The 17,503-nt window shown below is 43.9% G+C and overlaps 1 protein-coding gene across 7 annotated transcripts in view; it reads right to left on the reverse strand.

The window, feature by feature from the left end:
* Positions 1-17,503, reverse strand: part of HECTD4 (HECT domain E3 ubiquitin protein ligase 4) — an 80,785-nt gene that overhangs the window by 6,027 nt on the left and 57,255 nt on the right. For 6 of the 7 annotated variants that reach the window (XM_019538807.1, XM_019538806.1, XM_019538803.1 and 3 more), the window contains exons 52-71: positions 15,330-15,467; positions 14,918-15,054; positions 14,612-14,772; positions 14,336-14,517; positions 13,363-13,568; positions 12,875-13,005; positions 12,410-12,615; positions 11,538-11,717; positions 9,121-10,424; positions 7,591-7,798; positions 6,745-6,968; positions 6,506-6,657; positions 6,166-6,272; positions 5,192-5,315; positions 4,246-4,436; positions 3,768-3,914; positions 2,428-2,547; positions 2,131-2,286; positions 1,495-1,598; positions 535-756 (exon numbers count right to left, since the gene is read on the reverse strand). In XM_019538807.1, the coding sequence (XP_019394352.1) occupies positions 535-756; positions 1,495-1,598; positions 2,131-2,286; positions 2,428-2,547; positions 3,768-3,914; positions 4,246-4,436; positions 5,192-5,315; positions 6,166-6,272; positions 6,506-6,657; positions 6,745-6,968; positions 7,591-7,798; positions 9,121-10,424; positions 11,538-11,717; positions 12,410-12,615; positions 12,875-13,005; positions 13,363-13,568; positions 14,336-14,517; positions 14,612-14,772; positions 14,918-15,054; positions 15,330-15,467 (4,400 nt within the window). The remainder of the gene's footprint in view (positions 1-534; positions 757-1,494; positions 1,599-2,130; positions 2,287-2,427; positions 2,548-3,767; positions 3,915-4,245; positions 4,437-5,191; positions 5,316-6,165; positions 6,273-6,505; positions 6,658-6,744; positions 6,969-7,590; positions 7,799-9,120; positions 10,425-11,537; positions 11,718-12,409; positions 12,616-12,874; positions 13,006-13,362; positions 13,569-14,335; positions 14,518-14,611; positions 14,773-14,917; positions 15,055-15,329; positions 15,468-17,503) is intronic. The other variant, XM_019538802.1, reaches the window with a different exon arrangement.

Raw genomic sequence — 17,503 nt, forward strand, 5'->3', positions numbered from 1 at the left:
TGGGCACGGGGCTGGACTCGATGATCTTCCGAGGTCCCTTCCAGCCCTAAAGTCTATGAAATCTATGAAAGTTATTACCGTCATTGTGGTTCTAGTGACCTTCGTGCCCTCACTAGTACTTGTGCAGGGTTTGTATAGTGCTCACAGCATTTCAAACCTTGGCTCTGAGTTACTCCTGCCAAACAGTGGATTCATAGCATTAGGTTTCCCCAGGTTTGTCAGCAACCTGTTGAAGGACAAACTCCTTAAGCTTGCTAATGGGAACATTTAGGGGAGGCAAATCTGCCCTCCATGCCAGACTGAGTTGCCTTTCCACATAGGATGCAGGTGTCTAAGATTCTGGCCCTGGTCCTGTGGTTGATTAACAAGGCCCTATGCCTAAAGGGAGTCCACAGAATGCCATGTGCCTCTACATGACTGGATCAATTTGAAGGGCAAAGCCCTCAGGCAATTCCCTGCAGGCTCTGCTCACAGCAGCCGCTAACGATCAGTGCACTCGGGGCCGCGGTTACAGAGGAAAAGAAGGAAAGTTACGTTTTCAAACTTTTTGATGTAGTTGTAGGTCAGGACGTCAGCTTCCTGGAGATCCACCTCAGGGTCCAGTGGCGCACCCACCAACGTCTTCCAGAATGAGGGCAGGAGGTCCAGGGGGAGAGGAACATCTGCTCTAATCGCAATGCCCAGCAGCTGCCCAAAGAAGTGAAGCAACTGCTCTTCCGCATAGGTGATGGGGCTGGGCGTCAGAATATACTTTCCCTTGAAAAACAAACAGACACATGTTTCAACACCCAGCCCTGCAGGCAGCTGCGCCCACACAGCATGATATAACAGAGAAACACTTTCATATCTGAGGTGCTGGCCCTTCGCACCGAACAAGCGTATTAAAGGCTGGCACCAGTGGTTTTGTCTCCATGTGGGAATGTGAGGATGCAGAGGGGCACGCTCACCTGCTGCACTGGCTTCATTCTATTACCTAAAGCCGATGGATGGTAATAACCAACAGTGCAGGCACTAGGCTGGACTGAGCTAATACAGTCTCCCTGCATGCGACTGACTTACCCCTGAGCACTGCAGGGAAGGAGCAAGGCCTCTGCTATCATAAGCTCTTTGGGGCATGGACCCGAGACCGCACCTCTGCATCTGTAAACACCCAACACAGGCAAATGGGGCAAGATTCCGAGTTTCCAATCAATCCCCTTGCCTATCTTTATGAGTGGCACTAAGGGCACAGAGTAGGAGTGGCAAAAAGAACTTCACATGGATACCAGAGCAGCTCTCACAGTCGAAACCCTGAAAGGACACCGCAGACCAGTGTTGATCAAAGGTTAGCATTGCAGAAAGTAGCAGATTCAAAAAAGAGCTGTGGGGGTTGCTTAGGCACCCGTTTGGAAATTCCCCTTGCTGTCAGCAGTCCTGCCCCAAGCACCAAAAACACTCGTACCTTCCCAGCATTTTGGAAGAGGAACATCACTGGCTGCAAGTCTGGCCCCTCACCTTGTTCTTGTTGACAGCAGAGCTGGGGCACAGCAAGAGAAGGGAGAGAGATGAGCTCTGTAGCTCTTTGCAGACTTGCCACAGGAAGTGACGAAAAGATCCACCTGAAAAAAAAGGGGCAATATCCTTGTTAGCTGCATTGCAAGAGTCTCCTCCCCCGTGAAATCAGACTTTATCATTTGAGATTCTCATATGGAACGCACTCGGTTGTGTCCAGTGACCATCCACGCTCATGACATAAGAGAGCAAGCAGTGGGTTAATTTTCTGCTCTCTTAAGTATTCAAGCTCTGTGCATTGTCTTCAAGCGCTGGATATTCATTTCAGATTGCCAGGAGGAAAAGTAAAGCCTTCTACAGAGTGCAGAAGCTCTGCTCAGATAAACCAAGCAAGTGGCAGGCACTGCAGAGACCAAACTTAGGTTTGTTTTCCTGCTTTATGAAAGGAAAACTTCCTGGTGTTCAAATTCTTATGTATTACGGACACCATGTCCCCCCTCTGCCCAAAGCAATACAAAGGAGGTCTGGCCCCCCATGATTACACCAATCTCCAAGCTTAGGGTCAGCCTAGCTTTGATTGCCCTTTGAGGACGTTGTGCTTACCGCACCCAGGTCCATGTGGCCGGGACTATAACTCACTTGTTCCATGGACCTCCTCGCCTGTGAAGCGGATGTTAAAGGCGTAGGTGGGATCCCCCCCACTGGCCAGCTTGACACACAGTTGAGAGGATGATACGCAGGCGAGCTGTCTAGCTGCCTGGCAGAAGTAGGAGTTTTCTGAAGAACGGATCTCACCTACGAGAGAAAGCACCTCTCAACTGGCATGCATTGTGCGTGTGCTGTGCTCAGCAGCCGCTGAGCTCAGGCACTGAGATGGATTCCAAATTCTCTTGGCAGTAAATGTAAACTGATTAAGAGTACAACTGCTGCACATACCTCCCACTATCTCCAGTGGATCCAGGGTGATTTCTGGGGCTGCGTGGTCTGCTGTTCTTTGCACTGTAGCATTCAGCACGCGGTTCATTACAGTCACCTTTGTGTCATAAAAGATTAAACCTAAACGCACACACACAGTTTGTCTGTTATTGATCCTTCTGGAAGTTCATTTCCTGAAATCATGCAATAGAACATTTGGGAAAGGACCGAAAATGCCGTTAAGTAACAGTCTAAGAGCTGCTCAATCTAGGTGACCTTTGGCCACACTTTACGTTCCGAGTTTGCCGGAAGGAAGATGTCAAATGAGAACTTTTCCATGTGGTTGCTGCATCACCAAATTTTTCCTGCATTAGGGAAATATTTCTTGACTGCCAAACTATGGGATGTACAGACACAAAGGAAATGTGCATTACTAAACAGCTTTAAGATACGATGCTCTCTGAGACAGATACAAGATATAAATTAAGTGTCACACGGTGCCCCCAAGTCTTGGCTCTATATTAAGGCAGAGCCTAAGAATACCAGACTTTTCCACCCTGGCTTTGTAAGCCATTTTTCTGACTAGCCAGAGGGAGACAGCAAGGCTCTAAATCATAACCAATATAGCATTCTACACCTTTGATGACTGCATTTAATCTGGAGAAATAAATCCAGCTACAGTAGCACAAGTCTCATGCTATTGTGTTGGAAGCTCACATGAAGACATCTATTAGTTCCTCTGAATGTCTATGCCTGGTACACATCATCCTGATCTCTAGTTCTCTTGTGGTGAAGACTGCACACTAAGGACGTGATCTTGTCATGGTGCTGCACCTGGAATGCCCACATAAGCTACAGGTGCCAGTGATGTTATTTGAGCCTTATTATCATTATTATTGCTAAGACTATTATTATTAACTTTGCAGAAGTACTTGAACCTCCCAAAAGGATGAAGGCACGTTTGTGCCAGGCACCACACAGATGTAGAGGACACCGTCTCTGTTCAACAAATATCTAAAAACTCATGCTGTTTCTAACAAGATGCAGCCTTCTACCAGAAATTCCCACTGCAAATTCTCACAGCACTTCAGCCAGGTTCATTCAAGTGTAGCACTCCCCTTGGCTCAACTACCTGCTTCAGGGAGAACAAGAAGTGCTCTCCACCTGAGCAGTTGTCCTTATATAGTTGCCCCTTCAGGCAGTGCATGAGGTTTATATGATGCAGAGGTGAAGCCAGCAAGCCCCTGCCAGAAGGCTGTACTCTCTCCTGCACCCCAGTCCCATGGATGTACATCAGTATTTAGCCTGTCTGTGCCAACCCTGATACATGCAAAGAGCTCTCACAGTTCCCAAAGTCTGACCTTTGGCCTCTTGCAGCAGCGCGGCGATACTGTTCGTGTACATTTCGGTCTGTCGAAGCTCCACCAGTGGCAGGAAGAAGGTCTCTAACGTGGTGTTCAGAGACTGAAGTAGTGCAAAACGCAGGCGCAGACTTTCAATGGGAACATCTGAGGGGGGGAACCATACAGAATCAGAGGGCGAAAGGACAGGGCAGGGCATCCAATCCCACTCCTCCCTCCTCCAAGGGCCAACATGCCAGCACACTCAGCCTAGGAACCCTACACTCAAAGGACCTGCCCTCACTCTGAAGACCAGTGTCAAGGCACAGTAACAGGGTAGTGTGAGGAAACTTGTGTTGCCACAGCCCATGCTATTCCTTTTCTATGGTGAGAGCCAACTACAGGGCTGTCCACCTAGTGCCCTTCCCCAGCACTAAATGCACATTCATTCCTAGATTGTTCAAACCAAACCCATGAGTGGTATATAACCTGCACATACTCAGCAGACACGAGATCCTGGGATCCGCCGCATCAGCTGGATCCAGATAAACTTCGTGTGGGTGCAGTCGTGCTGGGGTGATTGCAAGGTGACGGCAGAGGCGGTTGATGTACTGAACGAGGGCTACATCCATCTCCAAAGTCCACTTCCGGGAAGCTTTCTGCGCATGCCTGGCATCAATGCAGGCACATCTGAAGGACAAAGAGATTAGAACTGGTGAAGTGCAAATGATACCCCAGTTAGAGAGAGCCCACGTTAACCAGAAGCCAGGGGGCTTGCTACTCATCTCTCTTTTCACTTTCCTGAGAACAATTCCTTTAGCACAGGTGTCTGCAAGGACTGTATTACCATACCCCTGCCTCGGTTTCAGCAGTCTGACAAAAGTGACCCCTGTTCAGCAGGCTTACCCACTGCCATAAATAGTGCAGAGGGGACACAGCAATCAATCCATGGCTTGATCCAAGAGGAGAAGAAGGATCTAGTGATGATACTTCTTCATTTTAATGTGGTAACAGATCCTTCTCCTCTCCCTATGACTCCCCCTGCAAAGTAACTGAGGAAATCTACTACAATAGTGACATCTACCATGGGGCTCAGAATGCAAGGCTGACAAGGCAAGAGGCCATGTGAGCTGGTTTATGCAGTAGGAGAGTCCACAGCTAGCCATGGGTTTTGGGAATGAAGTTCTTTTGTTCAAAGCAGATCTCTGTAATTCTGGATATGATCCTACTGCCTAGGAACCGCCCCCCTGGCTGCTGAATGGGCATCATCCTGTAAATTATCTTTAAGGGCTTATTTAAAAATTCTGTGTTGAGGCCCTGCAGCCACCTACAGCAGGAGCTCAGCATTAAAGAAGTTTGATAAGACTCGCTGTAGCAAAAATAACCCAGTCCAAATGTGCTCAAATGAAGCATTCCCTATTTAATATTACCTTTACAGAACTTACCTTTCGAAGTGAAGATCATATCCACAGGACAGAATAGCTCGCCAGACACTCCGGATGTCCTGTTTTGCACGGTCAACAACAAATCTGTGAAATCCATCGAGCGTCAGATACTTCTCTTCAGGGACTGGTAGCAGGAATGCAAATATCAAATGATTAGTGACTCATGATGCTAACACATAAGCAGGCCTATGTTGCCCTCAAGTTCACAACTTGAAGACCCTGTCTGCCAACTTCCTTCTGGTCTTCCCCTCTTCAGAACGAGGAACTACAGCGCAGCCCCTCCCAGAACAACTAAGTCTCCAAATGTTACGCTGACTAAAGTTTACCCCTAAGAGAAGGGCGCTCACTTCTCCTGCAAATGACCCAGGACCCTCCCCCTCAGCTCCACTGAGGGTATTCGTGCCTAGGTATATAATCACAGGACACCTCAAGGCTTCACAGCTGGCTGCCGACACTCCCCTTCAGAGCTCATCCTGTATTTCCAAAAGTGAGGGATGGCGTCATAGAGCAAACCCTCACAGTCAACCCCAGCTGGCCGAGGAGTAACTAACAGTCTCCAGCCCTATGAATGATTGTGCAGTCCACATTGCTAGTGAAAGAGAATTCTCTTGTACTAGATTACAGAAGTTTTAAAAAACTGAACTATTCCACACTTAAACTAGGGAACATAACACACGGGCAAGCTGCACTGCTCTACTGCAGTATCTTTCATTTCCCCCTGTATGAGGCCTTTAAACTATAAGCTTCTTTAGTAGAGAACTTGGGTTTTTGTAACACACACTCTAAGAGCTGCACAAACAAAAATAATTCCTTAACCAAGTTCCCCTCAGTTACATCAATCAGTCCAGACTCCCACATAACTCTAGACTTTTAGTTAAACCTGGGCAATGTGAACTTGTGACATGTATTTCCCATTGGTAAATGGCTTCTTTCCCCAGACAAAGTGATGACATGAATGTCTAGGCAGACACTACCTTCCTGTTTCTTTGTGGGAGACTTTTCAGGGTCCTTCTCCTCAGGTTTGCTCTTTTCTGGAGACTTTGGCTTCACAGTAGGTTTCTTCTCACTCAACGCTGTTCTGCTAAAGGACAGAACATCTGCATGTTAGAATGCACACTTCCTTATGAGAGTAAGTGTCATTATCTGGCCACAATATGAAATACTGGCTTGGCAGAGTGCAAAAATTGTGAGGCTCTGAGGGTACGAGTTTTCTAGTTTTGTTTTTTAACTTGTCCCACACCCAGAGAAGAAACCGCTAGTTCCCTAAAGAAAAGGCAGGTTCTGTACATCAGCTGGAAGCCTCAAGGTGCTCACCTGACACTGTTGAGCACAGACTTTTCCTTTGTAGGTGGCTTTGTAACCGGGCGTTTGGTGCTCACAACTTTCACTGGATGCTGCTCTTTGCCTGCCTTGTTATACTTGCTCTTGTCAAACTTTGGCTTGGGCACACCGTACTTCCTTAAGATCTGTCAACAGAGAAAATGAACAGTTAGCCTCAAGTCTTCTAAATTATCCAAGCACGGAATTAAAAAACACATTTCACAAAGTGCTACCTGAGTGAGTTGATCCTCTAGCACCTTCTTTGGGGGCCGGACATTCATGAAGAATACGTGGAGAAGGTTTCCAGGGGTCTGAGAATTGATTTGCTCTTTGCTAAGATAAATATCAGCAACTTTAATGGGTTTCGCCGGGGTCAGGCTCAGCATTTGCTCAGAATGGACACAGCTTTTAAAGATTTCTGTGAGGACTTCCCGAGCACCTGGAACCAATTTCTCACCTATTACAAAAAAATAAATTGCAGTACAGATACAAAGGCATTATGAAAAGAGGATTTAAGATTAAGGCACAGGAAAGATATTTTTCTATTGACCCAATATAATATCAGATGCACCTACTGTATTAGGGATCAAATACACTTCGACAACATTACAAAAAGCAGTTCAGCCTGTGCTACCGCATGCAGCATCTTTAACTTATTTTGATCAGGCAGATTACTAGACTTTTGAGAGGCTTCAGCATTTCTCATATGGTCCTAAGGTTCGGATCACAATCTGTAGAGCTACACAGTAGTATCTGTCAATACTTTAATTATTAGCTAAATTTCCTTTCCCCTTCTCGCCCATCAACAATTAATCTTACACCTTATCAATCATGGAAGAAGTGAGCCATGAATAATGGTTTACTATTACCTGGCCAGTTTTAGAGATGACTGAACATTACTCAGACTGCAAACAAATTTCCCCACCATCTACTGGCAAGGAACTAATGAGAAATACTTTTCCCTTTTACTACTCATTCTATCAATAAAATACCCTGAATTTGCACCAATGAGAAGGCAGAATCTGCCTTCTTGTCTATGTGCTGCAAGCAAACTATTTGCTAACATGGAAAATACACACCTTTTATTGATTTATCATTGAAATAGTCTTCCAGTGCTGGGCTCCCTTGTGTATCAAATAAACTCTGATTGACAGTAGAAACAGTTAAAATCTCTTCAGTTGACATTTCCATTAGTTCATCTTCACCATCCAGGCTTGACAACCCAATCAGATCACTGCTGTTAAATAAACTGGCACGGATTTTCTCTATTTTAGCTCTTGACCTTATCTGTGCAAAAAAAGGAAAGAGCTGAAAGGAATTCTGGCCAGGGACAAATGATCTGCCATCCATGAGTTAATTTTTGCATTATCTTTTCTTGCAGAGACTCAGAATTATACATCCACATTCACCCTTTGATATACCAGAATTCAGACGCACCTGGCAACATGTCTGCTCTGAGAAAAAAGCTAACTGAAACTGCTACACCAAAAACTTAATTTTTCTGGCCTCTTGGGACTTGCTATGCCATATCTTAAATCTGGTAGCCACTCACAGAAAACTTCTGATAAGAAAATACAGTTCCCAATGGTTTGAAAGGCTGCTAGGTCACCTGCAGTTCTCCTTTACCATATTGTCTGGCTTCATGTCTCATTTGGAAAAAAAACAGATACAAGCAGCCCTGTGAACCAGAGCTGTGCAGAGGGGAATTGAAACACCAAATAACTTCCTTGAATGCTGCGAGTAATAATCATACATCATTCCCACAGCTGCTAGAGACCCAGAACAGGAGTTAACATGATTATGTTGCCATTTTCCTTGTAGAGACCTACTATTTTTTTCAATGGTCATGGCTTTGGGTCAATTAAAAGTTAAGAACAGCAACTGAATAGTTGCTGTTGAAACATGGTATATTCCTTCTTTAGGAAGAATTGAAACACGTCTAATTCTGAAACTAGAATAAATTAAGGCAGTGTCTGGAAGCCCATTGGGAGACTTTCCAAGTAGGCTGAAGGGATGTAGGAGCACAAGGCTTTCACAACAGGATTTATGCTTGTGGAATTCAGAATACATCTTTTCGTATCAAACCATAACACCGATGGAATCAAACAAGGCTCTACACTGAATGGATTGTGCAAAAATCCCCAGTCGGTCACTTTGCACAGTTATGTTCAGAAAGCATGCTGTATTTTAAAGGGTCCGATAAAGCCTGTGGGAAGAAATGATTGGTCACTGCACAGTGGTGGTAGCAATAAATCTGCAGACAGGTTAGTATAGAAAAGAAGATCCATCAAATTCAAACGAAAATACACATTACACTGCACCCTTGTTAGATGCATCATTTGTACCGAACAGCTCCGTGTTTACAATAACCTGCCACTCTCCATCCATCACACACAAATGAATTATTCAAGTCATGGTCTCCTTCATAGAAACCACCCCTTCCCCCTTTGCATCCCAGCAGTCCACCCCCACAGTACTGTGCACAGGGAAGCAAAAAGTCAGATTTTGCAGTTTGAGGAAAACAGAGTCATGAAAATCAACCTTATTTGCTAGGGGAGAATCCAACCCCGCTGTTGTAAGGAAACCTGCCTTGCCCGGGGGGCTATTACCTCTACTACTGCAAACCCCTTGATGGGCCGTGACATCAGCGGCTGGTTGTCCAGTGACGTGACCGTGTACATTGATCCAACATCAGACACCGATGCTGTTTCTACGTTGTCCAACTGTTCCCCCAGGCTGCCAAGGCTGCCGAGGCTTCCAGTGCTGCAAAGCGAAAGGTCTAAGCTTTCCTGGCTGGAAACAACATGAGGTTCTAGCAGTCCTGGTGGAATGGCCAACTCCAGACCACCTTGAAACTGGTCCACGGAGATATCACTAATTGTCCGAGAGATGCCCTGTGAGCTGCAGAGAGAAGCCTGGCTTGTAGAAGCAGAAGCACTGACGCTCATTGCAGGAGTGACGCTGCTAGAGCTGCTGATATCCAAGCTGTCGGCACTACTCGACACAGTTGGTTTTTCCAACTCAGTCCTACATTCTCCTCCTTCGGCTTTGTCCTTGACCTTTTTCGGGTCCTCTTCCTGCAGAGGGATGTAGATTTCATCTCTGAAGACCCCACCGTGTGCATTACATGCCTTCCGGATTGCACTCCTGACAGTACTCTCCTCCAAGTGAGTGGGTATTCCAGAAATCACCAGTAACCGACTGTGAGCTGTTGGACCCACTAGTGCCTGACAAGCATCAGCTACAGCATCATTTGTCACACCCAGCCCTTGGGGGTCCTTTTTAGTCAGGTGTCTGAGAATTATAAGCAGGGTCAGTGCCCTGTGAAACCATAACATGTCCTCAGGTTTGCTTCCTCCTATGCTGAGCATCGTGGTGTCAGTTTCGGCAGTTCGGGCTGAAGTCCGTTTCCCTGAAGTTGACGTCTTTTCCCGCTTCATTTTGACTTTCTTCCTCTTTGACAGGAGGCTTGGACTCTGTGGGGTCTGCCCTGGAGATGAGGAGGACGAGGAAGAGGAGTCGCTGAGATTTGGTGCATTTGTTGAGGACATCACGCTAGCTGTTATGCTCATATTGATTGGCAGAGTCACTTCTGCTACAGCAAGGCAGACTTCCATCAGAGCATGAAAATACGTTGAAAATCTCCCCTGGTCAGCCGCCCCAATGCCAGAACCACTACACGCATTTCCAGACACCCAGTTTTGCGTTTCTTCATCATATAACTTGTGCAGTTCTGACTGGAGAGCCATCAGCATAGCCAGGCAGGGGTTCAGCTGAAGTGCAATGGAGGAAGACAACCCAGCTGGGTTTTTTTTCTGTTCCAGGCTGTGAATTTTGCGAAACAACTCAGCCAAGAGATGAAATAATAGTTCCTTCATGCAAGCTGCCATGTCTGTCGTCCAGAGAAAGTTTCCTAAACAGGATGACAAACAGATTGATCTTGCTGCAATTGGCTTTATTGTGTGATTTACAACAACGCTGTGCAACAGATACAACATCAACAAGGCCACTTATAAAAAACCACTGGCTATTTTCTTCCCACAGAGACTCTGAGCAACCAACAGCTGCATGATACCATGTAGGTATCACAAAGGCCGCTAGGCAAAATCAACCTAAATACGGCACTGCAGAAGGCTTTAGATGTAGCAGCTTTTTAAATTTTGTTTTAAAAAGTAAGAGTATAATCAGACCAATGACCCCTGAATTCCTGTAATATTCCATTCAGTCTGTTTTGTGATGTCAACATCTTTTCAGATTTTATGGTCCATATGTTTGAAGCCACAATGCACACGTACACTAAAAAAAAAATCTTGGCATGGGAAGATAGAGAGGTTGGCAGCTCTGTGGAGACAGCTTGAGCTTCTGGGCATTTGAGGCAGCATAGGAGGCCATTTGTGATAATGAAAAAAAGCAAATTACCTGGATATTTATCTTAAACTGATGAGCAGTGAAACAATTAGTGTTCAGGTTTCCCATCTTTAAGGTTTTATGGTTATTTGAGGATGAATACGGCAGTTTACTTGCTCATTAACACCTAGGATCTCAATTTGTCTGAAGGCTACTGCCGCATCAGTTCATACTCTGTTCATATTTATATTTTTTCCTCCCCAGGGCAATCTCGGGTTCTATGGCAAAAAGTTGTGACTGCAGAACACACAAGGCTCTGGTTACTAAAAAAAAATCTTTCACTGATGACACCAGGAGAAAAAAATTTAAAGGTGCTTAAATGACTATGTTTTCAAACTGACTGAGGCACTTCTAAATATGTTATCCAGTCATGTGAAATGTGTCAGCTGAAAAGCATCACGTGGGTTTTTTGGTCTTTTTTAATGCTGAGTTTATTTATAAATATTCAAAAAGGTGAAATCACATCAACAGACACTTCTGGACTTTTAAAAACCAGATTCCATGACAGTGACTCAAACATGTTTAACTGCTGTCATTTTTCTTTTTTTGATGAACATTGCATCTGATCACATTTTTTCACTGGTGCTTATCGGACACTCAAGAAGCACTTTGCTCTCACCTAAAAATTCCACTACTTGTAGAAGAACTGACACAGGAATAGTATCCAGTTCATCTTCGGATTTGCCATCACCATCCTCTGATTTCCAAGTTAAGACTTGTTCAGTAAATGCCATAGCCAGTGGAAATTCAAGGGGGACAGAATGTAAGACTAACACGGCTCCAGGAGGAGGAGATACCCCTAGACAAAAAGACAGGGAGAAACGACCTTTACAATTTGATTAAAGCAAATGATAGTGCCAAGCCGAAGGTAAAAATACCACCAGGCCAGGTGCATGTTTTCATGGAAAGCAGGGCTAATGGAGAATGTTATACAGGAACCGGTGATCAAAGTTGATGAAACTTAAGAGTCTTCTGAAGGAAAAGGGCTCTCGCATACACATACTCCTCTCTAAACAAGTCAAGCTATTTCTCCTGCTGGTTGTATAAGGAGAATGCCGTTATTACTATTAATATAATAATACAATATAATAATATAATAATAGTAATTACTATTTCATTTTGCAGCAATGAGTGCCTGCCACAGCACCACCTAAGTTTTGTATTTTGTTCAAAATGCAGCACAGCACCAAGCAAGCTCAGGGCTGAACTTAGTTCCATATACCACTTCCGGCTGTGTGAATTAGAGACAGCCAAGGAATATACAGGAACAGACAGGCTTCTGTGAACTGATGCTATCACACTCTGAAGAGGCAACACTAAAATTTCCAGAAATATAAAACCGTGTCTGGTTACTGTTATGCTATAATCCCATTGCTCAAAAGGCCCCCTCTAAGTTCATATACCAATGGAGTGCAGACCTGGTGCCAACGGAGGAAATTCCTAAGAGATGACACATCGTCCACCTATTTTAGAAATGGCAAAGGCATTTACCTAGTTTGATGTGGACCTTGTCAGTGGGGATGATCACAGAAGGGTACTGGTTGGTTGTTGGGGGAGGCGTCAAGCCTGTGTTGGTTGGTGAGGCATCCCGAGGGTAACACACTGCCTCAATGAGGTTTAACTGGCCATTCCGCTTTACTTTATGACCAAGACCATAAACAAGCACTCGAGCCCAGGGAGCCTTATATAGGGAGGAGCTAGAAAATAACCAGAAAATATGTTAGGTGCTTGATCAAAATCCACACCCTTGAGTATGCATGTTGTACCCTTCTGCAATACTAATCCTCCCCGCCTCAGAAATCCTTGGTCATTTTTATTTAAAAAAAAAAAGAAAAAAAAAAAAAGAACCCAAGTCTACACAGATTTCATAAGAAAGTACTGGGAGGGATAGATCCCACTCTGGCCCTATTGGCCCTGAAAGGGTTTGTCTTCCTTTCCTTTTCCTGAAGAACTTACTCTTTGCGGAATCCAGACTGACTCTCCTTGCAGGACACAACTACAAAAGCAGCCCCAGGGAAGTTAACATCCATACTGACTTTGGATTCTGAAATAGGAAACTCTTCAGCAGGGAACTGCTCTGGCGCAGTCTGTAAAATGACATTCAAGCATGAAAATCTCAGGGTAGCAAAGCAACAAGCCAAAACTCCTCTCCTTATTGTACAACTAAGGGTGGGATTGCAAATAATTTGACATGTTGAGGACATTTCGTTTAATACTACACAGGGCATCCCATTGCTTGGTATGATCTGAGTAGCATTACAGCATGTTCAGAAAAATGGTGCACTATGACAAACAGTGTTGAGTTTATGAATAGTGATAAGCAGTGTCAAGGTGTGAAGAACAAAGGCAACACACAGAGAAAAGAGAAAGACTAATACATATTTTAGTAAGTTAAATGTTTCTCATAAACTACAAACACATTCAGAAAGCATCAAGAACACTACCTGCAAGAAGGAACAGATTTGTTTTGTCAGTTCTAATAGACTCTCCTCTCCTTGATGCAAAGTCCGGGTGATGGCGACTGTAAGCCATTCCCGGATGGCTTGTGAATTGCCCTGGTAAAACAGGTCTGTGGCAGAACAGTTCTGGGAATGGATGCAGTGTTGCAGGGACTGGGCCAAAAGAATTGAACTCGAACTGACTGTTCCATCTGCAAAGGGTGGAGAAAACACAGTGCAGACCTGGGAGGTGACTCTACACTTCTAAGCACTTGGTAAAACAAAAACATTTCAAGACCCCAGGGATAACAAGGCTCTACAGTATCCCACCTATCTCAAGAGGACATACAGAAAGCACAGCACCCAGTGGAATAAATCTGTCTGGGGCAGAAGCAAGCAGGGAAAGGTCTGAGTTTTTGTGAGCTCACTGATAAATATTTAGGGGCTTCAGATTGGAAGCCTCCTCCTGAGTAAACCCCATTCCCGTATTATACAAACAAACATGCTGCATAACCACTTTCAGAAACTTCAAGCTGTCAGGTTTTTTGCCCCTACTAGTTCTATTGGGAAGCTCCACCTTCTTCTAATAGCCAACCTACATTTATTCATGGCAGTTCTGCACCATCTTCCTCTTGTTTTTGTACCATTGTCCTTCACCTTAATTAGCTCTTTTCTTCTTACAGTGAACATATTACAGTTCAGCCCAGAACTTACTTACCTGCCTTCCTGAGATCACAAGCTTTTCTGCAGCTGTTCATGAATCTAGCAAGAGACTGTTGACTGCATGTGTCTGTGCAACTTTGAAAAAGTTTAATTATGATGACAATAGTATTTCATGCCTTTGTGAAACTAATGGAAAACTGGCAGTTTCAAGAAGCCTCTGAACTTGTTCCATCTTTCACAGCTTTTCTTGAAAGAATACACTGCTTGGGATCACTCTATTATCATACTGGAAGAAACCAAGTCAAGTATAACTTACCAGGGAGAGGTGGGGCAAGAAGTTGGTTGGACAAGAGCTGAAGATGCTCCAGTGTGATGTCACGGATGGCAGGGATATGAAAAAGGCGTGTAAACATGTGTGGAGATTTGGGGGCAAAGATATTCAGGAGAGCCATGCGGCAGTACAGCTTGGCAAGTGAGGCTTCGCATCGCAACAGCTCTCTACAAAAATGCAAAACAGAGTTGACTTTTCAACACTGTAGGCTGATTTATGCAATAGGAATGGAAATGTTTATTGAACTGATTTTCTATTTACCTATGAATTTGAATATTTGTATTATCCAGAGTAACCAGGCCATTTGTTGCAGTCCTCCGATAACCGGCAGGTGGCCTTTCTAACATGTCGATAGGATACCAGTATCTTACCAGAACGCCTTCACTTCTGAGGTAAGTCTCCACTTGTACCAATTCATTGACCTGAAATGTCAAGTGCAGTGTCTCAATACACAAGAACTTTTAGACAAAGAACGCAGAACATAACTTCAACTAGCACATGCTATCGTGTTGGGTCATACATGCAGGCTGTAAATGCATGTAAAAACTGAAATACAGATTTACTCACTGAATCAACATCCAGAACAACACCATGGAGACCAAATGTTTTCAGCATTCCGCGAATAGCAAATTTAGGTAAAGCTGTACCAACAGCATTGCTGGCCACATTGTTACTGTCTGGAGAGCGAGTCACCACTGTGAGACCTGGAGATAAAAGGAACAGCATATCTCCAGAAAAATGACAAGTTTTCTTGATTTAAGTGTAACAGTCTATGCAACTGGGCCCTAGCTCCAAAGTAACACAGCCTTATCTTTGGCTAGGATACACAAAGGAAGTCTGAGTTTAGTTACCTAAAAAAGCTGCAGCCATGACTTAACCAAGCACGATGCTGTCCTGGGCTTCATTCTTGCATGCAAAGTTAAAACAGTATTTCAAACCCAACTCTTCCATTACCGATAAAATTGAAAGAAAAACCTACCTTTCCGAACTTTATCAATTGTAAATTTGTTTGCTTCATCTTTGATATCCTCAATGGTAGGAAGATAGAGGTCTCTTGGGATACCACCATTTTCCTCATAAAGGAATTCTACTGTCTGTCGGGCTATATCCACCATGCCTGATAACAGAAAAGCCTTTGATTAAATCTGGCCTTGGTCATCTTTGCAACAAACCACACCATCTCTAACAAATGTTTCAGGTCAGATTCTCCAGTTGAGGATTAAAACCATACCACCACAATGAACAAGTGTTTACTATGAACCACATACTATGCCAAGATTTAAAAAAAAAAAGAGGGCTACATCAATTCTGACAGTTTTTGGAAAGCATTTCTAGAGTTAAAGCCAATACATTTGCAGACAAGTGATAATCACGATTCTATAGTGGAGCTAAACTCATTTACACCCTCGAGCAATTCTGTAGACAGTACATTAGCCACAATGTTGACACTACACAGTATTTAAACCTGTAAACGTGGGCAGTTGGAACAAAAAGTTGTCATCCCCACTTTCTATTATTTAGGCTTGTGGTTCAGTAATTATTGAAGAAACAAGACATTGTCAAAGCATCATTCTAAGATGCTGTATATAGACACTTGGAAAACTACCATGGAAAACAAAAGCAGAATTATACGGGTCCATTATGCAGGGTAAACCTTAAATTATAGGTTCATCTCCCTATCACTCCTTTGAGAGTTCCAGTAGAGTTTTAGTATGCCTGCCACTCAGGATACTGCACTGTACTTTAATGCCTGAATAGCTTCTACACTATGACTCTATGTCCCTAACTGTGCCAAGAGTGAAGGAAGAAGGGATATAAATAGCATCAGCACTTTGCTTCCCTTCCACCCAAAAGAGAAGTTTCTTCCAAAGAATTAAGAACACTGCTGTTCCTCATTAGCATCACAGGTAAGTGAAATCCTAAGGCTTATTTTAAAAAATCCTAAGGATTATTTAAGAAGTCCATCAGCTAGGCTGATTACAACTAATCTGTTTTGCATTACAGTCCAGGATTGCTATTACCAAGGGGTGTGTTAAATGAAGATTGAGTCAAAGGATTAAAATGGTCTTGAAACAGAAAATAAGAACTCATGATCTTTAAGGGAAAGTCATAGCACAGGAGTTTGTTTAAGATGTATCTAAACAGAAATGTTTCTCTCTCTTTTTAATAAGAGCATCCTATTGTAATCGGCATGAAGAGCGAGTACCCTAATCTTCATCCCATGAAGGAGGTCAGCATTACACCTCAACATCAAGGGATATGGAACAAGGATTACACTGTTACTCACATGCCAGCTCTCTCAAACTCTCATGTGACAAATGGAGTTAGTATCCAAGTGGTAGGGGAATAAAAAATTACTTCTGGAACAAATGGGCAGAAGTAGCTGGATTTACAGTACACATTTTTTATTAAACATTCATGATTAGTGATGTCTGTGTGGAAAATATAGGGGAAAGCTGACATCTCTCCTGCTGAGCAGAGAATTGCCTATGAGGTTGTGCCTTCCAAATTTGTGCTGAAATGGAAGTAAAGACCCTTCTGTAGCATCTTTCTGCTTTGTCCAAGTCACCAGTTTATCAGCATGAAAGAAGGGAAAGGAAAAACTAATAACAATGCTACGGTTTCCACCAGAGAAAGTACAATTAATTCATATATATTACCTGCAAGATTACTGTTACATAGCACTCAGTACCTGAAGAACAGCACAAAATCAAACACACCACCAAAAGTCCATGAGAGATATGGTAGTTTGTCAAGGTCTTTTGGTTAAAAGGTATGTTATGCATAAAATTAAATATAAAAACCTATGTTAAAGCAAGGGGATAATGGATCAAAAGATTCTAAAAGTAGGGTCACAAACTGGCTGGAGGGCCACACCCAGAGAGCGGTGGTGGACGGGACATTTTCAACTTGGAGGGATGTGGGCAGTGGGGTCCTCCAGGGCTCGGTTCGCAGGCCCGCACTGTTCAATATCTTCATCAGCGATTTGGACAAGGGGGTGAAAAGCACCTTGTTCAAATTCACAGATGACACTAAGATGTGGGGGGAAGTGGGCATGCTAGGGAGGAACAGGCTGCAATCAGACCTGGACAGGTTACAGGGGTGGGCGGATGAGAACAGGATGGGATTCAACACTGACAAGTGCAAGGTGCT

The sequence above is a fragment of the Crocodylus porosus genome, unplaced genomic scaffold, assembly GCF_001723895.1.
Source record: "Crocodylus porosus isolate Cpor-Errol unplaced genomic scaffold, CroPor_comp1, whole genome shotgun sequence".
NCBI classification, from domain to species: domain Eukaryota; kingdom Metazoa; phylum Chordata; order Crocodylia; family Crocodylidae; genus Crocodylus; species Crocodylus porosus.